Below are 19,308 nucleotides of genomic sequence, written 5' to 3'. Positions count from 1 at the left end.
TTTCTTCCTGTATGCTTTTAATCTGTTTTGCAGTTTCTGTGTCGAGAAATGAATTTATTTATCCTGCTGGGGAGAGGATTACTGAAATACTGTGAATGCTCTGGTGAAAGTTTGAACCTTTACCTAATTTCATCTTAGAAGGTGCTGTGATAGACAGTACTGCTGATAGGAATAATCTTGGGGAGTCAGACCAGCAGGGGTCTCAGGCACTGAAATGCTGACCAGGTGCTCTCCTTATTTGCTTTCAGCGCAAGGCAGGCCCAATCTCAGTAAGATACCTGCTTTCCAACAGAACCTCACTTCTCACCTTTGTTGTTTTTTTTTTTCACCTTTGTTTTTTTTTTTTTTTTTTGTAGAGACAGAGTCTCACTTTATGGCCCTGGGTAGAGTGCCGTGGCCTCACCCAGCTCACAGCAACCTCCAACTCCTGGGCTTAAGCGATTCTCTTGCCTCAGCCTCCCGAGTAGCTGGGACTACAGGCGCCCGCCACAATGCTCGGCTATTTTTTTGGTTGCAGTTCGGCCGGGGCCGGGTTTGAACCCGCCACCCTCGGTATATGGGGCTGGCGCCTTACTGACTGAGCCACAGGCGCCACTCCCACTTCTCACCTTTGTAAGGCTCTTGGATCTGGGTGGAAGAATGATTAAGTAAGGGGCAGGGGTCCAGGCCTTCTTACCTATGGTATCTTGAAGCTCTTTGCAGAAGCCAGTGAGAATTAGTACAGGCCAGGAAGGAACATAGTCTGCAGAGAAGCTGAAGCAGGGAAGCCTTTCTGTTTTTTTTATTTTGAAGAAAGTGAGACACGTGGTTGCCTTCTTTTATAGCTTCTTAGATCAAATAAGCCAACTTATTCTCATTTAGCAAAGTGTTTTATTCAAAAGCGACTCAGCACCATCTAGTTGTCAGAAAGAATGGATATCACCTTTCCCTGCCCACCCAACCCCTAATTCCAGAGGCAGACATTAAACTATTAGGCGAGAGCTCCCCCTAATGATTATAATTGAGATCATGATAAGGTTTTGGTTGTTCTCTCACCCACTTAAGTCTAAGCCTCTACTTAAACCTGACTCAAGTGCAGCTGTGCTCCCACTGTTCCGAGAAACAGGAAGGAATCATGTCAGACCTGATCAACCTCCCATTCTTGGGCTGTTAGAGGCACATGAAATTACCTTGAAAAGACTGAATTCAGTGACTGCCATCTAGGAAGGACAGTGAGACTGTCAGGCAGCATGCAGTTTCGAGAGCTCGAATCCTAGGGAACCCTCCCCCACCCTACTCTAGGAACAAGGAGCAGTAGGCCTGTTTGCTCTCCGTACACCTCAGCGGCTCATCTTCTCCTGTCTTATCAAAACACAGGTACTGAATCGAACCGTTTAGACAGAGTTAAGACAAACAATTACATTTGATTAAAATGCTGAGATCCTGAGCTGTTGGAGATGTGGAGAGTGGATAGCATGACCCGATCTTTCCCCTTTTTGTTTCTTTAAGAATATTTGTTTCAGCATAAAGCACACTTCCCCGAAGCAGCTCCTGGAAGAGACTGGAAATCCAAGAGTCCCACTGTGTCCTTTGGGAACACACAGTCACCTGTGTGACTTTGGCTTCAGTCCCTGGATCTGTCCTTTGCAGCTACTTCAGGTTTAGTGGGAGGAGGAAAGAGCTGGAGGCAATATCACTCAGCCAAAGCCCCCATGGGGTCCCATGCTGGCAGGATAATGGGTTCCTGCTCTAACACAGCTAGCACCTCTTCAGGGACATGCTTCCTGTCCACCACCACCTCGTAGACAAACTCAGAGAACCACTCGTCTGTCATGCACAGGTAGCCTGGAGGAAAAAGCAGAAGTCTCATGAGTCCAGAGGGCAAGGGGCAAAGAACAGAAGCCCTATTTGTACTATAAAGGCTTTTATAAAACTAATAAAACTGTAATCTCAATAAATCTAAATATATTAGCAATTCTAGGAAGCAGATAGGTCAGACACAACTGTATTCTCACCAATTAGAAAACTGGGGGTTGGGGTAAGTAAGTAATATGCCCAGGTCGCCTGGGTGTGGTTGAGCTGGACCTTGGACCTAAGGCTGATACCAGACCCCGTGCTGCTGTTCCATTGCTCAGCTGCACTGCTGACAGCAAGTGATGACCCTTTCGCTAGTAAATATTTTTTTGCTCATAGAGCCATACCTAGGAAATACATCTCCAGGGACAGAAAGGCAAGCACATCAGATCCATTCTTACCACCTGCCCTTTCAGCATCACTGGCTGTTTTCCTCATTCATTTTTAGCACAGATTCCTACAGTAAACAGTGAGTCTGATGCAGGCATACTAATGGGGCATACCATCATTCCCAGCAGGCGCTTTATCCACAGACGATACTGAGAATCGAAGGGTCACACAGTCTATGTTTTCTTAGAAAGAAATCTGTGGGCTCAATACCCGTAGCTCAGTAAGTAGGATGCTGGCCACATACACTGAGGCTGGCGGATTCAAGCCTGACCCCAGCCTGCTAAACAACAACTGCAACCAAAAAAACATCTGTGCGTTGTGGCGGGCGCCTGTAGTCCCAGCTACTTGGGAGGCTGAGGCGAGAGAATCGCTTAAGCCCAAGAGTGAAGTTAGAGGTTGCTGTGAACTGTGACCCCAGGGCACTCTACCGAGGGCGATTTAATGACTGTCTCAAAAGAAAAAAAAGGAATTCTGTGATGAGACCAGGCAGACCTGGAAGACCCCGACAGCGGCTTCCCCTGTCCTCTTTGTTAAGGCCCTAGGATTTATAGATTTCTCCAGTGAGCAGGACTGTATGGAGGCTCAATATATACTGAAAACAAAAGATGAATACAAGTCACATTAAGCACTTCCTGTAATTGTGGAAATCAAACATGACTTGAGTATTATGAATTTAATGCAGATTTTTCCTTTCTTAAAATGTATATACATTTTTGGCACCCTCTTTGTTTTTTGCAGTTTTTTTTGGCCATGGCCAGGTTTGAACCCACCACCTCTGGTATATGGGGCTGGCATCCTAATCCTTTGAGCCACAGGCGCCACCCATTAGCACCCTCTTTGTATTTAGGAAAAAATAATATTCTCCAAAACAAAGAGGTGAAATGTCTGCCTTCACAGACAGCTGAATTCCTGTATCTGCATCTGTGTTCAATGTGTTGCAATATGTTGTTCTGGCTGAAATATAGATGAAGAAATTCCAGCCTCACAGCTATGTTGTTGGAGAAGGAAAGACTTGGCAGACCCCCTAAAAAGGTCCCAGAGACCCACAGAGATCCTCAGATCACATTTTGAGAACTACTGATCTGAGATAAGACTGATTTAAATTACTAACATGGTGGTCAGTCTAATTGTATAAACTAAATGCTGTGACAGAGGGCATTATGTTATCTGAAAACACCGTCGCCTTGGTGAGGTCATCTCTGTCCCATTTTGCTTTTCCCCTCTGATAGAAGTCAAAGACAGACTGTCGTGATGTGGCACAGCATGTTTACCCTCAGGAGGAAATGCCTGAGAAGGTGTTCAGGAACTCGGACCAAGTCGGTGAGGGACTGCATCCTTGCCCCCGGGGCAGCGCCCCTTTTCTCAACAGGAGAAAGAGGGAGGGAGAGCACAGACTGGTGCCGTGGCCTGTGCTGCTTCTGCTTTCTTGATTATATATTCCTGAGTCCCTGGCTTCACTTATGCCAGCCAGTCAGGACCTGGCCCTTAACATCACCTCTCTAGTGCCACTAAGTTCCTGCAATAAGGTTTTGTCAGCTAAAGGGCCAACCAGTACCCTTTTTAAGTGCTTCCTGAAAAAACTCAGCACTTGCCTTCCACAAAAGGAGCTTTCAGCAAGCAAGAGACCAGACTACAGGCCCTACACGATTTGAGGCTTTAGTCATCCTTCCCCTCACCACAATGCAGGCTGAATAAATCCTTCCAGGCGCTCTGGGCAGCGAGGCAGGTGAACGATAGGGGCAGATTCATGTAATAAAGTTCTGTGCCCTTATAATAATACTATCACTGTGCAATCAAATGAATCTTCAAAGAAGCCCAGAGAAAATGGACAGTAAGTACATCTACACTATCTTGCTCCCAAAGCAGATCAGATTAAGTCCTCACAAATTAAAACTCCTATCAATTGTAATCCACCCTTTCAATGTCCCTGCCAAGAGGACCTGCCTTGATTAGTCTCTCTCTTCAGGATATGAATTTGGGGGGGGGCCTGCAGACACCTCACAGTCTAGGTGGCGGCCAAGTAATTGTACCCCATAGAGATAATAAACTTGTGGCTGCTGTTAACTGTTGACACTGCATGTCTTGGAGTTTGAGAAGATTAGGATCAGTGTGTCTGAAACTGAGGGAACTCTGCTCGGGGACAGCAGAGATGCTGCTCAGGCAGGATTCAGGTGGCCATTTTGATCCAAAGAAAGTTGCAGCTCTGAGCTCCTAAGTACTCTGGCCATTAGAAACAAGCATTCCCAAGGAAAAAAAAAAGAAAACAAAACAAAATAAAAACCTGCTCCAGGGGGCGGCGCCTGTGGCTCAGTGAGCAGGGCGCTGGCCCCATATACCGAGGGTGGCGGGTTCAAACCCAACCCCGGCCAAACTGCAACAACAAAAAAAATAGCTGGGCGTTGTGGTAGACGCCTGTAGTCCCAGCTACTGGGGAGGCTGAGGCAAGAGAATCGCCTAAACCCAGGAGTTGGAGGTTACTGTGAGCTGTGATGTCATGGCACTCTACCCAGGGTGATAAAGTGAGACTCTTGTCTCTTAAAAAAAAAACCCTGTTCCAGGGATGACAAGGTTACAGTGAGGGGAACAAATAGATGGATAAAAAAGTCAGTTTTAGGAACTAATGTGAAATTAAATTGTTTAAACTTTAATGTCTTGTTTACATGCAATGAGAAAGAAATAACATAAGTGAACTCTCCTTTAAAAAACAAACAAAAAAACCCCAACTGGCAATGTTTCTGTATTTTGTAAGAGAAAGAGTAGAATCCATCTGGAAAGGGAAAAACAGCAGCTGTGGATACAGCTGCGGACTGGTTAGATGAAATTCACCTAGAAACAGAAAAGCTTCAGATTCGTCAGTTTAAGGGAAGAAAGACCTTTTACCTAAGAAAACAGTTTTCTGAAAACCTACCAGAGATCTAAGATTTAAATCTCTTAGACTAGATTAAGAAAACAAATATATTTTCATTTATGAATTATAAATGTTTTATATTTTTTGTTGTCTTTGTGCTATGAAGTATTTCACCTCATTTTTTTTGCAGTTTTTGCCTGGGACTGGGTTTGAACCTGCCACCTCCGATATATGGGGCCGGCGCCACAGGCACTACAAGTATTTCACCTCATTAACAAATTATTATACTTGTGGTTTGTTTCTATGTATGTATTTATGTAAGTACTGCTTTTTCAGAGAAGTATGACAAAACCAAGTTATCTGTTCTGCTCCGATGGATCTGTCTCAGCAACATGGACCTAAGAAAACCAGACGACCAAAGACCTCATTAAGTCACTCCCAATCTTTCAGCTAACAGCCAGTAACTCAAGAATGAATAAAGACTTCCAGAAAGGAAAGCACAAACTTCACTGGCACTTGGTTCCTATTTAAAGCTTCCTACCATGGCGGCACCTGTGGCTCAGTCGGTAAGGCGCCGGCCCCATATACTGAGGGTGGCGGGTTCAAACCTGGCCCCGGCTGAACTGCAACCAAAAAATAGCCGGGCGTTGTGGCGGGCGCCTGTAGTCCCAGCTACTTGGGAAGCTGAGGCAAGAGAATCGCTGAAGCCCAGGAGTTGGAGGTTGCTGTGAGCTGTGTGATGCCACGGCACTCTACCGAGGGCTGTAAAGTGAGACTCTGTCTCTATAAAAAAAACAAACAAACAACTTCCTACCATGCAGATAACCATAGAGTACTTACACAGACTTAGATGATACAGCCTACTGCACCCCTAAGCTGTATAGTATAGCCTACTGCTCCTACGCTAACACCTGTACAGCATGTTACTATACTGAATACGGCAGGCAACTGTTATACAATGGTAAGTATTTGTGTGTCTGAACATAGCAACGGTACAATACAAATACAGTATATAATTTTCACAGTGGTCAGTGATAGCATCCTATATATTTACATTGGTTGCAAATATTTTTTCCTATTAAGTAATTTGCGTTCTAATTTAGTTTATGATATTTGCTAACCTACTAAAAAATTGTTTTTTATTAAATCAAATTTATCTTTTTTTTTTTCTGAGATAGAATCTTACGTTCTTGCCCTCAGTAGCATGCTGTGGTGTCATAGCTCACAGCAACTTCAAACTCTTGGGCTCAAGTGATTCTCTTGCCTCAGCCTCCCAAGTAGCTGGGACTACAGGCACCTGCCACAATGCCCAGCTACTTTTTAGAGACAGGGTCTTGCTCTTGCTCAGGCTGGTCTGGAATATGTGAGCTCCAGCAATCCACCCACCTTGGCGTCCCAGAGTGCTGGGATTACTTGCGTGAGCCACCATACCCAGTCATAATCTTCCTTTTTTTTTAGAGACAAAGTCTCACTTTGTAGCCCTCGGTAGAGTGCTGTGGTGTCACAGCTCACAGCAACCTCCAACTCCTGGGCTTAGGTAATTCTCTTGCCTCAGCCTCTTGCGCAGCTGGGACCACAGGTGCCTGCCACAACACCCAGCTATTTTTTTGCTGCAGTTTGGCTGGGGCCGGGTTTGAACCCACCACCCTCGGTATATGGGGCTGGCGCTCTATTCACTGAGCCACAGGCACTGCTCAGCCATATCTTTTTTAATTTGGTTTCTAACTCAAATGTTACTCTTACAACCATTTTTCTGCTATTATAATAAAAAAATACAAGAACAAAGCAGGATAAGTAGAAAGAAAACATTAGAAACATAGGCTCAATGAAACACCCCATCACTTACTAAGGCCTTGACATACTCTAGTCCCCAACAATGAACACAGATAATCTCAATAGATAATTTAGAAGTGATAATTTGTCAACTACTTCTGTTAGGTACCTATTGTGTGAAGCATGTCTAATACCTTAATTTGTATAGAGTATGTTATAAATGTGGAAAATGACAAAATGCCCACGGAATGAAATTTTTCAATATCTAGAGAAATTCCAAATCCATGTATCCTTTTTAGGAATGCTGTTTCTGGGACTCTGTCCTGCAGATACACAGGACTTGCATGAACACGGTATGTATGGCATTATTCTAAGCACTGTACATACATTAACTTACTCTAATAGTTTGTAATAGCAAAAGACCGAAACAACTGAGTTCCATTAGTGAGAGAAATGGTTAAATAAACTTAGGTCCATGCAGAGGGTGGAAGATAATGAAGATGTCCTGATGTGGAAATGTACTGATAAGGAAATGCCTCCAAGCCGGGTTGCTAAGTGAAGAGAGAGCAAGGTGCAGAGCAGGATATAAGGCATGCGACCACTGCCACCCCTGCATGACGAGGAGGTGGTCATTATACCTCTCTCTGTATTTATTGGCACTAAAAAAAAGAGATACCAGAAACTAATAGCAGTGGTGGTAACCTGAGGGAGGAGGGGAATGGAGAGTGACAGAGGAGACAAGATTTTTCTTTAGAAATCTTTTGTTATTTCGATTTTGGAACAATGTAACTTTTTATGTATTTAAGAAATTATACTTGAGAAAACAAAACACCCATATACACATACCCCGGCCCCCAAAGAGCTTCACGGTGCAATTTCACATACCTTCCCTACCCTTATTTTGATTTTAATCCTCACAACATTATTAGGCCTGCAGGGTTGGCGTTGGTTGTCTACATTCACACAGCCAGTTAAGGAAAGCTTGCATCAAACTCAGGTTTTAGCTTTAGAGTCTTTTCCATATGGCTCAGTTCCTTCCAATACAGCACTCAGTGGCAAAGAGGCTTCAGCAATAGATGACATCATTTCATCTAGCTCAGACGCCTGTTTGGAACCAACTTCATCTGCCGGGGCCATTTACGGTCTTGGCTAGTTATGTACGGATGCACACGTTCATTTATTTACTATGTACTGACTGTGGAGGTATTGCTATGTTGCCCAGGCTAGACGAACTCCCAGGCCCAAGTGATCCTCCCATCTTAGCCTGCCAAGTGGCTGGGACTGCAGGCACGTGAAACTTTGTCCACTATGTACTTTTTATCTTTAAATCAAAAGATGCCATGTGTTCTGAGTGCACATATTTAGAAAGAGGGATAAGAACATGGGCTAGACGTTTAAAAAAATCAGCAGAAAGGAACTGAAACAACCATTTATAATTATGATTGCCATTTAAACAGTGATATGAAAAGAGGCTTCTTTTCTTCCAGAGTAAACATAAAAGTCCAGCTATGCGGTGAGGACCCAGCTATGTTTATGAATCATTTGCTGATGAAAGAGATTCTCTTATAGCCGGATATTACTTGTGGCCTCCTTCAGAAACAAAAACTACAGAAGGTACCATTTCCCCTAAATATACTAGGAAGAATGCACAGTGGAAAATGTGGTAGAGGAAAGGAGTTATTTTGGTTTGTGGTTTGTATTTTTTGAAACCATCAAACCACAGCAAATACCAGTCAGCAGATGTGTACACATCCTGAGAAAGTGCCCTCTACTGAGGAGCCAGCTCACCTCAGAGCGATTTCTCCTTCCCTGACACCCCTGCACATGATCCAGGCAAGCCTGAGAACACAGGTAACTCTGCCAGGATCTCTGACGTTGGACCAAGAGAGGAAAGCACAAAGCGTCTGTTTTCCACTGAAACTCAATGACTACTCTCTGACTCCCAAACTATCACTATTCCTATGTGTTTCAGGCAAAGCCTCCTTTTTTGGTCATTCCTCAAGAGCTCCGTGGATGGCAGGCCATGTTATTTCTGGACCTCACTCCTCTGACCTGTCCAAAGCATGCTCTAAATGCGAAGAGCTGCCCTTTTTAGTTACCATTTCTCTGGCTGGCCGCCGCCTCCCTTTTCATCCTCCCTAACATTCCACTCACCCTTGAAGAATCCCTGAGGCGCCCTCACAGATTCACTCGCTCACCCTCTCCCTTGCGGTTTATTCCCTATGCTACTCTGCACTTAGCACTGTGTTTCTGTTTTACATATTCATTCTTATAATAGATTACAAACACCATATGAATCACATTTACAGCCACAATCGTCCCAGCTTTATTTCCCCTTCACCCCCCTTGCACCCAGCTTCTGAAGGAATTAAATACTAACATGCAACTGAGGTGGCCTAACAGGATAGCCGGGCTTGCACCGTCACCCCTCCTGAAGTTTCCAAAACCCACCTTCAAGTCCAACCCAATAGCTTTTCCCCTGGACTCATTTTCCACCTGCTCTGCTGCACCACCACTACCTATTTCCATGTGCCCCTGACCCCAACTGGCCCCCCGACTTCTGGGGTGTTTTCTCCAGCCCCTCAATCTTTTCGGCAACCTCAGCTCCACTGTCTTCCTGTTGCCTCCCCACTGGCCAGGGCCCTCCCTGTTCTTCTTCTCTCTGTCATCTGCCTTCTTGGAAAAGTCATTCCTTGTTGGCTTTTCTCGGTCTATTTATCCTGCATCTTACAGTCTGAGGAGCACACCATGCATGCCACTTCTGTCACATCACAGCCCTTTTCAAGTCCCCTTCCTGTGTCACAGGTGAACAAGTACAAATTCCTCTGAGGGTCAGAGACATCCATTCCACCATGGCCTATGTACGGTTCCCTGCACCCCATCAATAAATGTGAGTTGATGCTACTGCTAATGGTTTTTCCTCAGCACCAGGCTTATTTACTGTTTTCTCTCACGAAACTAGGCCCACCTAGTAAACTGGTGATGGAGCACAATGGTCACACTAGGGGCCTGCATTTTTAGAGATCTAAAGCTGGAACTATGGCAAGTTAGAAAGTCCTTTTCTAGAAAGGAAAGGAGAGAGAGCCTTATGCTCTTGTTCTCTTGACCCCATTAGTACAGAGATAACATTAACAGCAGAAGCAATTAGGGCTAATTTCATGGTTCTCACAACAACCCTGTGAGATGGGTATTATAATTATCCCTATTTTACAGAGAGAAAGCTGAGGCACGGAGAGGTTAAATAGCAAGACCAGGGTTACACAGCCAGTAGGAAGGAGAGACAGAATGCACACCCAGGCCGTCTGGCTCCAGATTCTGTGCTTACCCCTCAGTCCTTCTGAAGCCAATACAAACATACCTTGGAAACAATCTGGTGAAAATTATACATGCTTATTATAGGAAAAAGACTTACATGTAGTATACAGAAAGCTCTACACTCAACATGAAAGAAATGACTTCTCTCTAAAGTTCATGCCTCACTGCAGGTTAGATGCCTCCTCTGTGCCCGCAGTCCCTGCCTCCGCAGTGGTAGCCTTCTCCTAGTCACACACTTAGACAGGGAAGCACCAGTGAACCGGAGAGCATGTGCTTCCTTTATCCTACTCATTTTTTAGCTCGAGGCACGCAGGCTCTTTGGTTAATGAAGACTGGCAATGGAAAGTCCTTCTCAAAGAACTCAGATATCCAGATTTGACAGTAGCAACAGTTTTCTTAAGCCTGGAGAGATATGAAAATCCTCTGAGACCACAAAAATTTGTATTTTGCCCCTTTCCAGGAAATCAGAAACCTTTATTTTTAGGGCATGTAATTTACTCTTGTTTCAGTAAGTTCAGCTCAACACTGCCTATAATTTATATTATTTGTGCTGGAAATCCAGAACTGAACCCCAGACTTACCTACAAAATAATTATAGTTATTTTACAAAATAGTAATACATACTTTTGGGGAAGCTGCCTGTGTCAAATTAAGAGATTTGAATTTTAATTCTCTCTCTGATCCAGTACAACTCAAATGAATCAAAACTCAAAAAGTTTCAGTTTCTTCAATAAAACGTGGGTATAATCACCCACATTCACATCCAGAGTTACTCTACTTTGATACCACGTGGAGAAATAAATACAGATACATTAGCAAACTTTGAATTCTTATGAAGCAAGATGTTATGCAACTGTATATCTGAATATCTTTAACAGAAATATGGCTGTATTAGGCAAATTGTAAGATCTCATAAAGAAACAAGAGTGATTATCTTCATTACCAGAGAAATGTGAAAGCATAAGGAGTTAATAGAGAAAATAACCTTTGGTTCTTCTTACTCTTTCTTAGAAATTCACCTTAGAAGAGCCTAATCTTGAAGCCAAAGTGACCTGCAGGTGCTCTTGCTAATAAGTAGTGGAACCAGAATTATGACCCCAGATATAACTGACACCACAGCCAATTTTCTTAACCATTAAACTATGCTCTCTCTCAGCTTCTCTATTTTATGGTATCCAGTCCAGGGAAATAATGGGTCAATTCATGGTCACTGGTGACCAGAAACAGTAGCTAAAAGGATATAAAACTATATAAAGGATCTGGGAATGTCCTGTAAATGTCTGGTTTCAGGAGACAAGGCTCTTAGCATATGATTTATGGCTAAGAATCAGAACAAGGAGTGGGGAGTGGAGCATCTTGTGAGGGTTTGTGTTATAATTCTGGTTCTACTGTTCATTAGCAAGAGGACCCGCAGGTCATTCTGGCTTAAAGATTAGGCTTTTATCGAGTGAATTTCTAAGAAAGAATGAAAGGAACCAAAGGCTATTTTCCCTATTTTATATTCTTTTTTTTTTTTTTTGCAGTTTTTGGCTGGGGCTGGGTTTGAACCTGCCACCTCCAGCATATGGGGCCGGTGCCCTACCCCTTTGAGCCACAGGCGCTGCCCCCTATTTCATATTCTTAAATGTTTTATAAAATATTTTATTCTATTAACTTTTTCAAAATAAAACATAACAAATCCCAAGGTCTATTTCCTCATCTAACTGTGAAATCCACTTCTGATATAATCTATAAATAAGGTATGAAACGCATAGTCAGGTATTTCAAGAAGCAGGGGAGAGGGCGGCGCCTGTGGCTCAGTCGGTAAGGCGCCGGCCCCATATACCGAGGATGGCGGGTTCAAACCCGGCCCCGGCCAAACTGCAACCAAAAAATAGCTGGGTGTTGTGGCGGGCGCCTGTAGTCCCAGCTACTCGGGAGGCTGAGGCAAGAGAATCGCTTAAGCCCAGGAGTTGGAGGTTGCTGTGAGCTGTGACGCCACGGCACTCTACCCGAGGGCCATAAAGTGAGACTCCGTCTCTACAAAAAAAAAAAAAAAAAGAAGAAGCAGGGGAGAAAAGAAACCACGGAAGTACACGTGTCAGATGTGTGTCCAATTTTCAGTACAGCTACGAATACTAGAATTCACCAATGTGAAGTAAAACAACTGCTACAGTAAGGCAAAAACTAATTTCTCTTGTTTATGTTTCTCCTGGTCAGAAAGAACCCTCTCTCTCTTTTGTGAAATAGTCAGGTTATTTCATTTACATACTAGTCTCTGGGCAGGAAGGCCATGAATGTGAGCGACAGGGAGGCCCAAAGCCAGGGCTGGGCAGAGGACAAGGGCAGCTTGCCCAGGTATCTCTGCTCTGTTATCTCTAGCTTGTATTATCAACATGCTTTCACAGAAACATCAACCTTAACAGGCAGAAATCCCAAAGAGAATAGTAACAAACTGTTAACAATGTTATCTATAGAAACAAAATCCCAGTAATGCTTCTTAATGTTGTCATGTCTCCAGAGAGCACAAACAGAGGTGCCACCCAAGGTCCCACAGGATGGCAGACAAGAAGGCTCTGCTAGAGTAAACACACATCGGCAACATCATAACATACTACATGCTCTCCTAAGGTCAGGCCAAGTGTGCCAATTAAATTAGATCATGTTTTCTTTCCTTCCTTCCTGTTAAGACAGAAAAAACATTACCAAGACATACACAAGAATAATTTATTTTGGCTTTGAATGAACTATTCCTTACTCCATGCCCGTTCTATTTCTTATCTTTTGGCTCTCCTAATGAAATGCTTTGCTCTTTATAATCTCAAGCATTTCAGTTATTTGAGAACAACAAAAAAAGTTAGTTTAATCTTTACTAGATAGCTGCAGATTTCGCTGGAAAGGATTATAAGTCGATTATAGGGCTCAAGACCCAGTTTTCTCAGCATAATAATGGAATGAATAAATCAGCAGAGGCAAAACTTTGAGTAGAGGGCAGCGCCTGTAGCTCAAAGGAGTAGGGCGCCGGCCCTGTATGCCGGAGGTGGCAGGTTCAAACCCAGCCCCAGCCAAAAACTGCAAAAACAAAAACAAAAAAAAAAAAACTTTGAGTAGAAAGAGATAAAGTTAAATGAAAAAAAAAAAAAAGCAAAGTGGCCCAGAATTCTCTTTAAAAGTAAGTATTTAGGTTCAGCATATTTTTTTTTTTTTTTGAGACTGAGTCTTATTTTGTCACCCTCAGCAGAGTGCCATAGCATCATAGCTCACAGCAACCTCAAACTCTTGGGCTCAAGCAATTCCCTTGACTCAGCCTCCCAAGTAGCTAGGACTACAGGCACCTGCCATAACGCCCAGGTATTTTTAGAGATGGGGTCTTGCTCTTGCTCAGGCTGCTCTCAAACCTGTGAGTTCAGGCAATCCAGCAGCCTCAACCTCCCTCCCAGAGTGCTAGAATTACAGGCGTGAGCCACTGCCCCTGGCCTAGGTGCAGAATATTAAAGACAGCAATCCATGCTATGTAGAACATACAAATCTTCCTGACTTTTTACTTTTTTTTTTTGAAACACAGTCTCCACTTTGTTGCCCGGGCTAGAATGCCATGGCATCAACCTAGCTCACAGCACCTCGAACTCCTTACGTTCAAGTGATACTCCTGCCTCAGTCTCCCGAGTAGCTGAGACTACAGGCCCCTGCCACAAAGCCCAGATAATTTTTTATATTTTTAGTAGAGACAGGGTCTAACTCTTGCTCAGGCTGGTCTTGAACTCCTAAGCTCAAACAATCCTCCCGCCTTGGCCTACCAGAGTGCTAGTATTACAGGCGTGAGCCACTGTGCCTGGGCCTATTTATTCTCTCTTAAATGGACATCACAACTATCTAGTAACTGAGTGACTGTCCCAGATGGAAAAGTATCAAAAAAGGAAGCCCGAAAAATGCAAAATAAAAAAATAATAAAACCCCAGAAAAACAGAAAAAAAAAAAAAAATGAAATACCCCCCCTAATTTTTTTAAAAAAAGCAACAAAATTAAAAAAAAAAAAGAAAACAAATAAGCAACAATAAGAAGCCAGCCAGTGGATCCAGGGTCATCTAAATAAGCCATAACTTCAGTTCTTTTCTTTTTTTTTTTGTAGAGACAGAGTTTCACTTTATTGCCCTTGGTAGAGTGCCGTGGCGTCACACAACTCACAGCAACCTCCAACTCCTGGGCTTAGGCGATTCTCCTGCCTCAGCCTCCCGAGTAGCTGGGACTACAGGCTTCAGTTCTTTTCTTAGATGCTAACCTATATGATAACAAACCCAATTATGTGACCAATTTAGACCAGAAATGAAACAGAAGCTACAGAGGTTCATCTGAAGCAATAGAAAAACAATTTTAACCCAGGATCTTATGTTTGCTACAAATAATCAAATCTTTCCAACTTAAGACAAGCATCTATTTCTTGATTACCACTGATTCATAACATCATGTTACTAAACTATCAATTACTTTTAATCTTTCTCCTAGTTTTGCTGAGGTTTAAACCCCTCTCTGACTCTGATGTACATGTGTCTTAAAATGAAATTTACCTTCTAAGAAATCACCAATTTAAAAATGTTTTTTTTTTTTTTTTTGCAGTTTCTGGCTGAGGCTGGGTTTGAACCCTCCACCTCCGGCATATGGGGCCGGCGCCCTACTCCTTTGAGCCACAGGCGCTGCCCAAATGTTGCATTCTTGTTCATAATAGATCCCTGTAATCACAGAAGACATAGAAGGGGGACATGCAACTATTTGATGATGAAGATAAATGCCCTAATAGCACTTGTGTTTGTTTACATATAAACACTGAGCTGCTGGGTTTCACAGCAGATTCCAGGGAGTTTTAGCCAAAATCCATCAATGATTATATTCATGGGGAGATGAAAAGACCTGGAATGACAGATTAATGACCTTCAGATTTTGCCCATCATATACCAGTCTGTGCTGCTCAATCAGCATGCTAAATAAAGTCTTCTCAAATTCAAAATTCCGTGTAAAGGGGTCTTCTAAGACAGTTTCCAAACATAAGCCATGGAAGTTCCCCATGCTCAATTCCAAACCCCCACACCTCCTCCTCTACCTTTTACCCTTAAAAATCTTCCAGCTCAGAGAAACAGTTGGAAATTAGAGTTACTGATCTCTACTTTCCTTTCTTTCTCTCTCTTCTCTTATTTTAAGAAAACGTCTGTTCAGTGAAATGTATGCAAGGGGTTTGGTTCCAAGTGTTTGTGTCTCTCCCTTCTCTGGTTCCCTACCTACCTCCTACTCCTCCCAGTTTTCTAAATAATCTCGTAAGCTGTGATTAATGTGTTTTTTCTTAGCCAGAATTCACTGGCTAAAAGTAAAAAACATGGACTCGGAAATAACTGGCTGCAAAATGCTGTTAGCACACAGCGCACGTGCCTGCATGCATGTTCACATATACAGCACGGTAGTTGTTGGCATTTTTTGAAACTCTAAAAATTAAATCATAAAATTTGTAAGAATACACCCTAAACTGTTGATCAATGATGATCTCTGGGTAGTGAGATTATTAGAGTTATTTTCCTACAATTTATATATTACCTATGTAATTTTGTTTAGCCTATTCGCTATAATTTACTCATGACTTCTGTAAGGGTTTTCATTTGTTAGTATAAAAAAGTTCTAAATGGTAGTCAGAAGTGTTGTTTTCTAGGCATCATAACTTCTAAGGGGTCTTCTAATCAAATGCCTGAAGAAAGTTTCTTGTCAATCTCATTCTCTCATTCAGAAGGCTTCTGACTTTCTAGAGCAATGGTGCAAATAGGTGAAAATATACCAAAAGATATGTACCAAGCATCTTGGCAAAGGCATCCAACCTCCCATTTGATCAGGTGATTCTGGTATAAACGGTTGGCATGGCCTAGAACAAATGTCAGCACGCACGGGTCTCAGGGTCAACCCACAGGTTCAGGCATACCATATTTGTCAAGGGAATTGTGGGGGCAAACCAGATCCCCTGATTTTTCTTTCTTTTTTTTTTTCTTGAGACTTTTTTTTTTTCTTGAGACATTTTGTCACCCCCACAGAGTGCCATGCCATCATAGCTCACAGCAACCTCAAACTCTTGGGCTTAAGCGATTCTCTTGCCTGAGCCTCCCAAGTAGCTGGGACTACAGGTGTCCGCTACAATGCTGGGCTATTTTTTGTTGCTGTTGTTGCAGTTGTCATTGTTTAGCAGGTTGGGCCAGGCTCGAACTCGCTAGCTTTGATGTATGTGTCCAGTGCCCCACTCACTGAGCTACAGGCGTCGAGCCAGGAGTTCTTTTTTTTTTTGAGACACAGTCTCACTTTGTCACCCCACTAGTGTCATGGCATCACAGCTCACAGCAACCTCAAACTCTTGGGCTTAAGCGATTTTCTTGTCTCAGCCGCCTGAGTAGTTGGGACGACAGGAGGTAATACTAACAAACAGGATACTAACAGGAGGTAATACTAACCACAATGCCTGGCTATTTTTTGTTGCAGTTCTCATTGTTGTTTGGGTGGCCCAGGCTGGGTTTGAACCCTCCAGCCTCGGTGTATGTGGTTGGCGCTGTAACCACTGTGCTATGGGTGCTGAGCCCAGATCCCCTGATTTTTCTACAGACTAGTGTTGTGACTCTAGTCAATGGGACCAATTCCTGAAAAATTCTCCACATTAGAGCAGCTTTCCACCCACAGAGGCAAAGTAAAGCAGACTGCAGTTACCGGGAGTTAGTATTACCAAATTAAGCTCACCTTTGTGGCCATGGTCTTCACCCCATGAATTCTCCACTCTCCATTTCATGAATGTACCACCCTGGTCATCCTGCAAAAAAGCGGGTGGTGGTGAATAGTCTGAAACCACATTCCCTTTGCTGACATGTCATGTATTAGTTCTTCTTCATCTACTTAGAATAAACAGCCTGCTCTATTCAGGCCTGATGTACACGACCAGGATTACATATTTCCTACTGTCACTACCCGGATAGTCCACAGAAGTGGAATTTGAATCCCATGGGGTAAAAATACAATAAAGCTGACAAAGCAATAAACACTATCTTCTCCTTTACATTGTATTCTATACCCAATATAGGCACGTAAAATGCTACTTGCCTAAGAAAAATGAAAATATAAACTAATAAAAGCAGGGAATACCGTTTGAAGCCAGGGACTCCTTCAAATCAATCAGAGTTCTTTGCAAAGGCTGTATTTATTTTAGGAATGATTCTAAAACTTGGTCAGGGTTTGTTTGTTTTTTAAAACGAAACAAACACATTCTCATCATACTGGTTGATTTTCTTCTTTGAGAAATCAAGTAATAATACTTTCTAAATGTGTTCTTTTACTGATTCAGTTACACAAATATTGAATTTAATGCAACAGAGATTGAACGTCAAAGCAAAAGTAAAAAGACCGTTTTCATAAACAGAAGCCAGGCAGTTCTACTATTGTCCCTCTTCTATCTTCATTAATAAAATAAGCTCAATTTTCATCTTCTTAAAGGGAAAGTGATACTCATCGCAACTTTCATTTATAGCCTTTACTACTAAGACACGTAGAGGGACAAGAGGAAGGCTCCATTTTGAAAAAGACTTTTCTCTTTCATGTTTACCCAGGATATTTGCTGATGTCAAAACAACTTAAATCTGTGTAGCTCAAGAAAAGCACTGACCCCTCTATTATCTCCTAATGATTTCATCTGTCAGTTCCCACTTGCATATAACTACATGACGAGTTTCACCTACATGGGATTTGGTTCCCACTGGCTTTGCTAACCTGTACACTTTACTCTTGTCAGTTTTCTTGGATCTTAGTAATTTTCAGTCTCAGAAATAGCCAACAAATGATAAATCCGTAAGTTTCAAATGCCTTACCGGCACTAACTCTTACTCTTAACACCAGAAACCTTCAAAACCAGGTCATCAAACTACACATTCTGGAGCTGGCATATTAAATGTCCGTATGGTTTTCTATTCTCATTGCAGTCCATCTTTTATTTGTTTATTTATTTAGACAGAATCTTACTCTGTACCCAGGCTACAACCTTGCTCACAGCAACCTCAAACTCCTGGGCTCAAGTAAACCTGCCTCAGGCTTTTACTTTCTTTTTAAATAATTATCATTGGACTGTATCACCTAAGGTAATTTACTTGTTATTATAGTAAGTCTGAAAATGTTTCCTATTCTTTCCTTTGCCAGTAAATTCTTGCAGTGATCTGGATCAAGTTGTTCTCTGCGTCATCTATAATCATAGAATAATACCTGGACATCCCTTACAGGGATTACATGAAATGAACAAGAAAGAATACTGAAGAAACGTAACTATTATCATGCATTCACTCCTGTTGTATTACTCAAATGTAGCTCCAACTAGTTTTAGTGGTCAAAACCTCGAAAGAAGATAAAAATGTCAATATAAAATTCCAGTTATGATAACACAAATTATGCTTTATGCTATTAGCATGTAAGGTGGTTCCATTTCCCTGGGGAAATAAGCCATGCCAATCAAAGACTGCAAGTTCCAGAGAAAAGGGCATGGAGTATTAATGATTTTTCTTTCTGAAAAATAGGAATACTCTATGAAGAGAGATGGAAAAATAATAAAAAGCCCAACTTCTCTTGGAAATTATACCAGGTGTTTTGCTTTTTTTTCTTTTTTAATAATTCTCTATATGGTTTAAAAGTTTAATTTAAGGACCTTTAGTTGTAAATCCACTGAATTTTACAGGTCCAAATATACATATGAACATACATATGAACAAATCCCTTAGTTTATTCATGAAAAATTTCTAATGTTTTGCTTCTGAAGTCAAAAAGGTACCCTTGTTTAAGATAACTTCTTATACCTTAATTTTGTTTTATTAATAATTCAAATATGAGAGTTCTGTTAAATTGGAGTGATAACATTTTTAAATCTCTTTTGTTGTTTTTAAAGGGCTTTTCCTGATCTACACAGATAATACAAATTGTATTCCACACATTTTTCTGGGTAACCCTTAACAATCTGTTTCTTGGTGTGGGAGTCTTGCTAATTACAGAGCTGAGAATATCAAGGAACAGAATGATGAAGCAAACATCACTGGCTTCCAAGACCTCACCCTTTGCATTTATTTATGAAAACTACATGAGGGGCAGGAGTATTAGCATAGGACTGCTGAATTATTTCAGGG

At 42.2% G+C, this 19,308-nt stretch overlaps 1 protein-coding gene across 2 annotated transcripts in view; it reads right to left on the bottom strand.

The window, feature by feature from the left end:
* Nucleotides 1–850: 850 nt before the first annotated feature.
* The window catches only part of BLMH (bleomycin hydrolase), a 45,910-nt gene continuing 27,452 nt past the window's right edge, over nt 851–19,308 (bottom strand). For both annotated transcript variants that reach the window (XM_053570893.1, XM_053570894.1), the window contains exons 11-12: nt 16,895–16,964; nt 851–1,824 (exon numbers count right to left, since the gene is read on the bottom strand). In XM_053570893.1, coding sequence (XP_053426868.1) covers nt 1,673–1,824; nt 16,895–16,964 — 222 coding nt within the window. In that variant the 3' untranslated portion in view covers nt 851–1,672. The remainder of the gene's footprint in view (nt 1,825–16,894; nt 16,965–19,308) is intronic.

The sequence above is a fragment of the Nycticebus coucang genome, chromosome 18 (genome assembly GCF_027406575.1).
Source record: "Nycticebus coucang isolate mNycCou1 chromosome 18, mNycCou1.pri, whole genome shotgun sequence".
In the NCBI taxonomy this organism is placed as follows: domain Eukaryota; kingdom Metazoa; phylum Chordata; class Mammalia; order Primates; family Lorisidae; genus Nycticebus; species Nycticebus coucang.
Note: the sequence above shows the minus strand (reverse complement) of the source record. Positions and strands in the feature narration are given on the sequence as shown.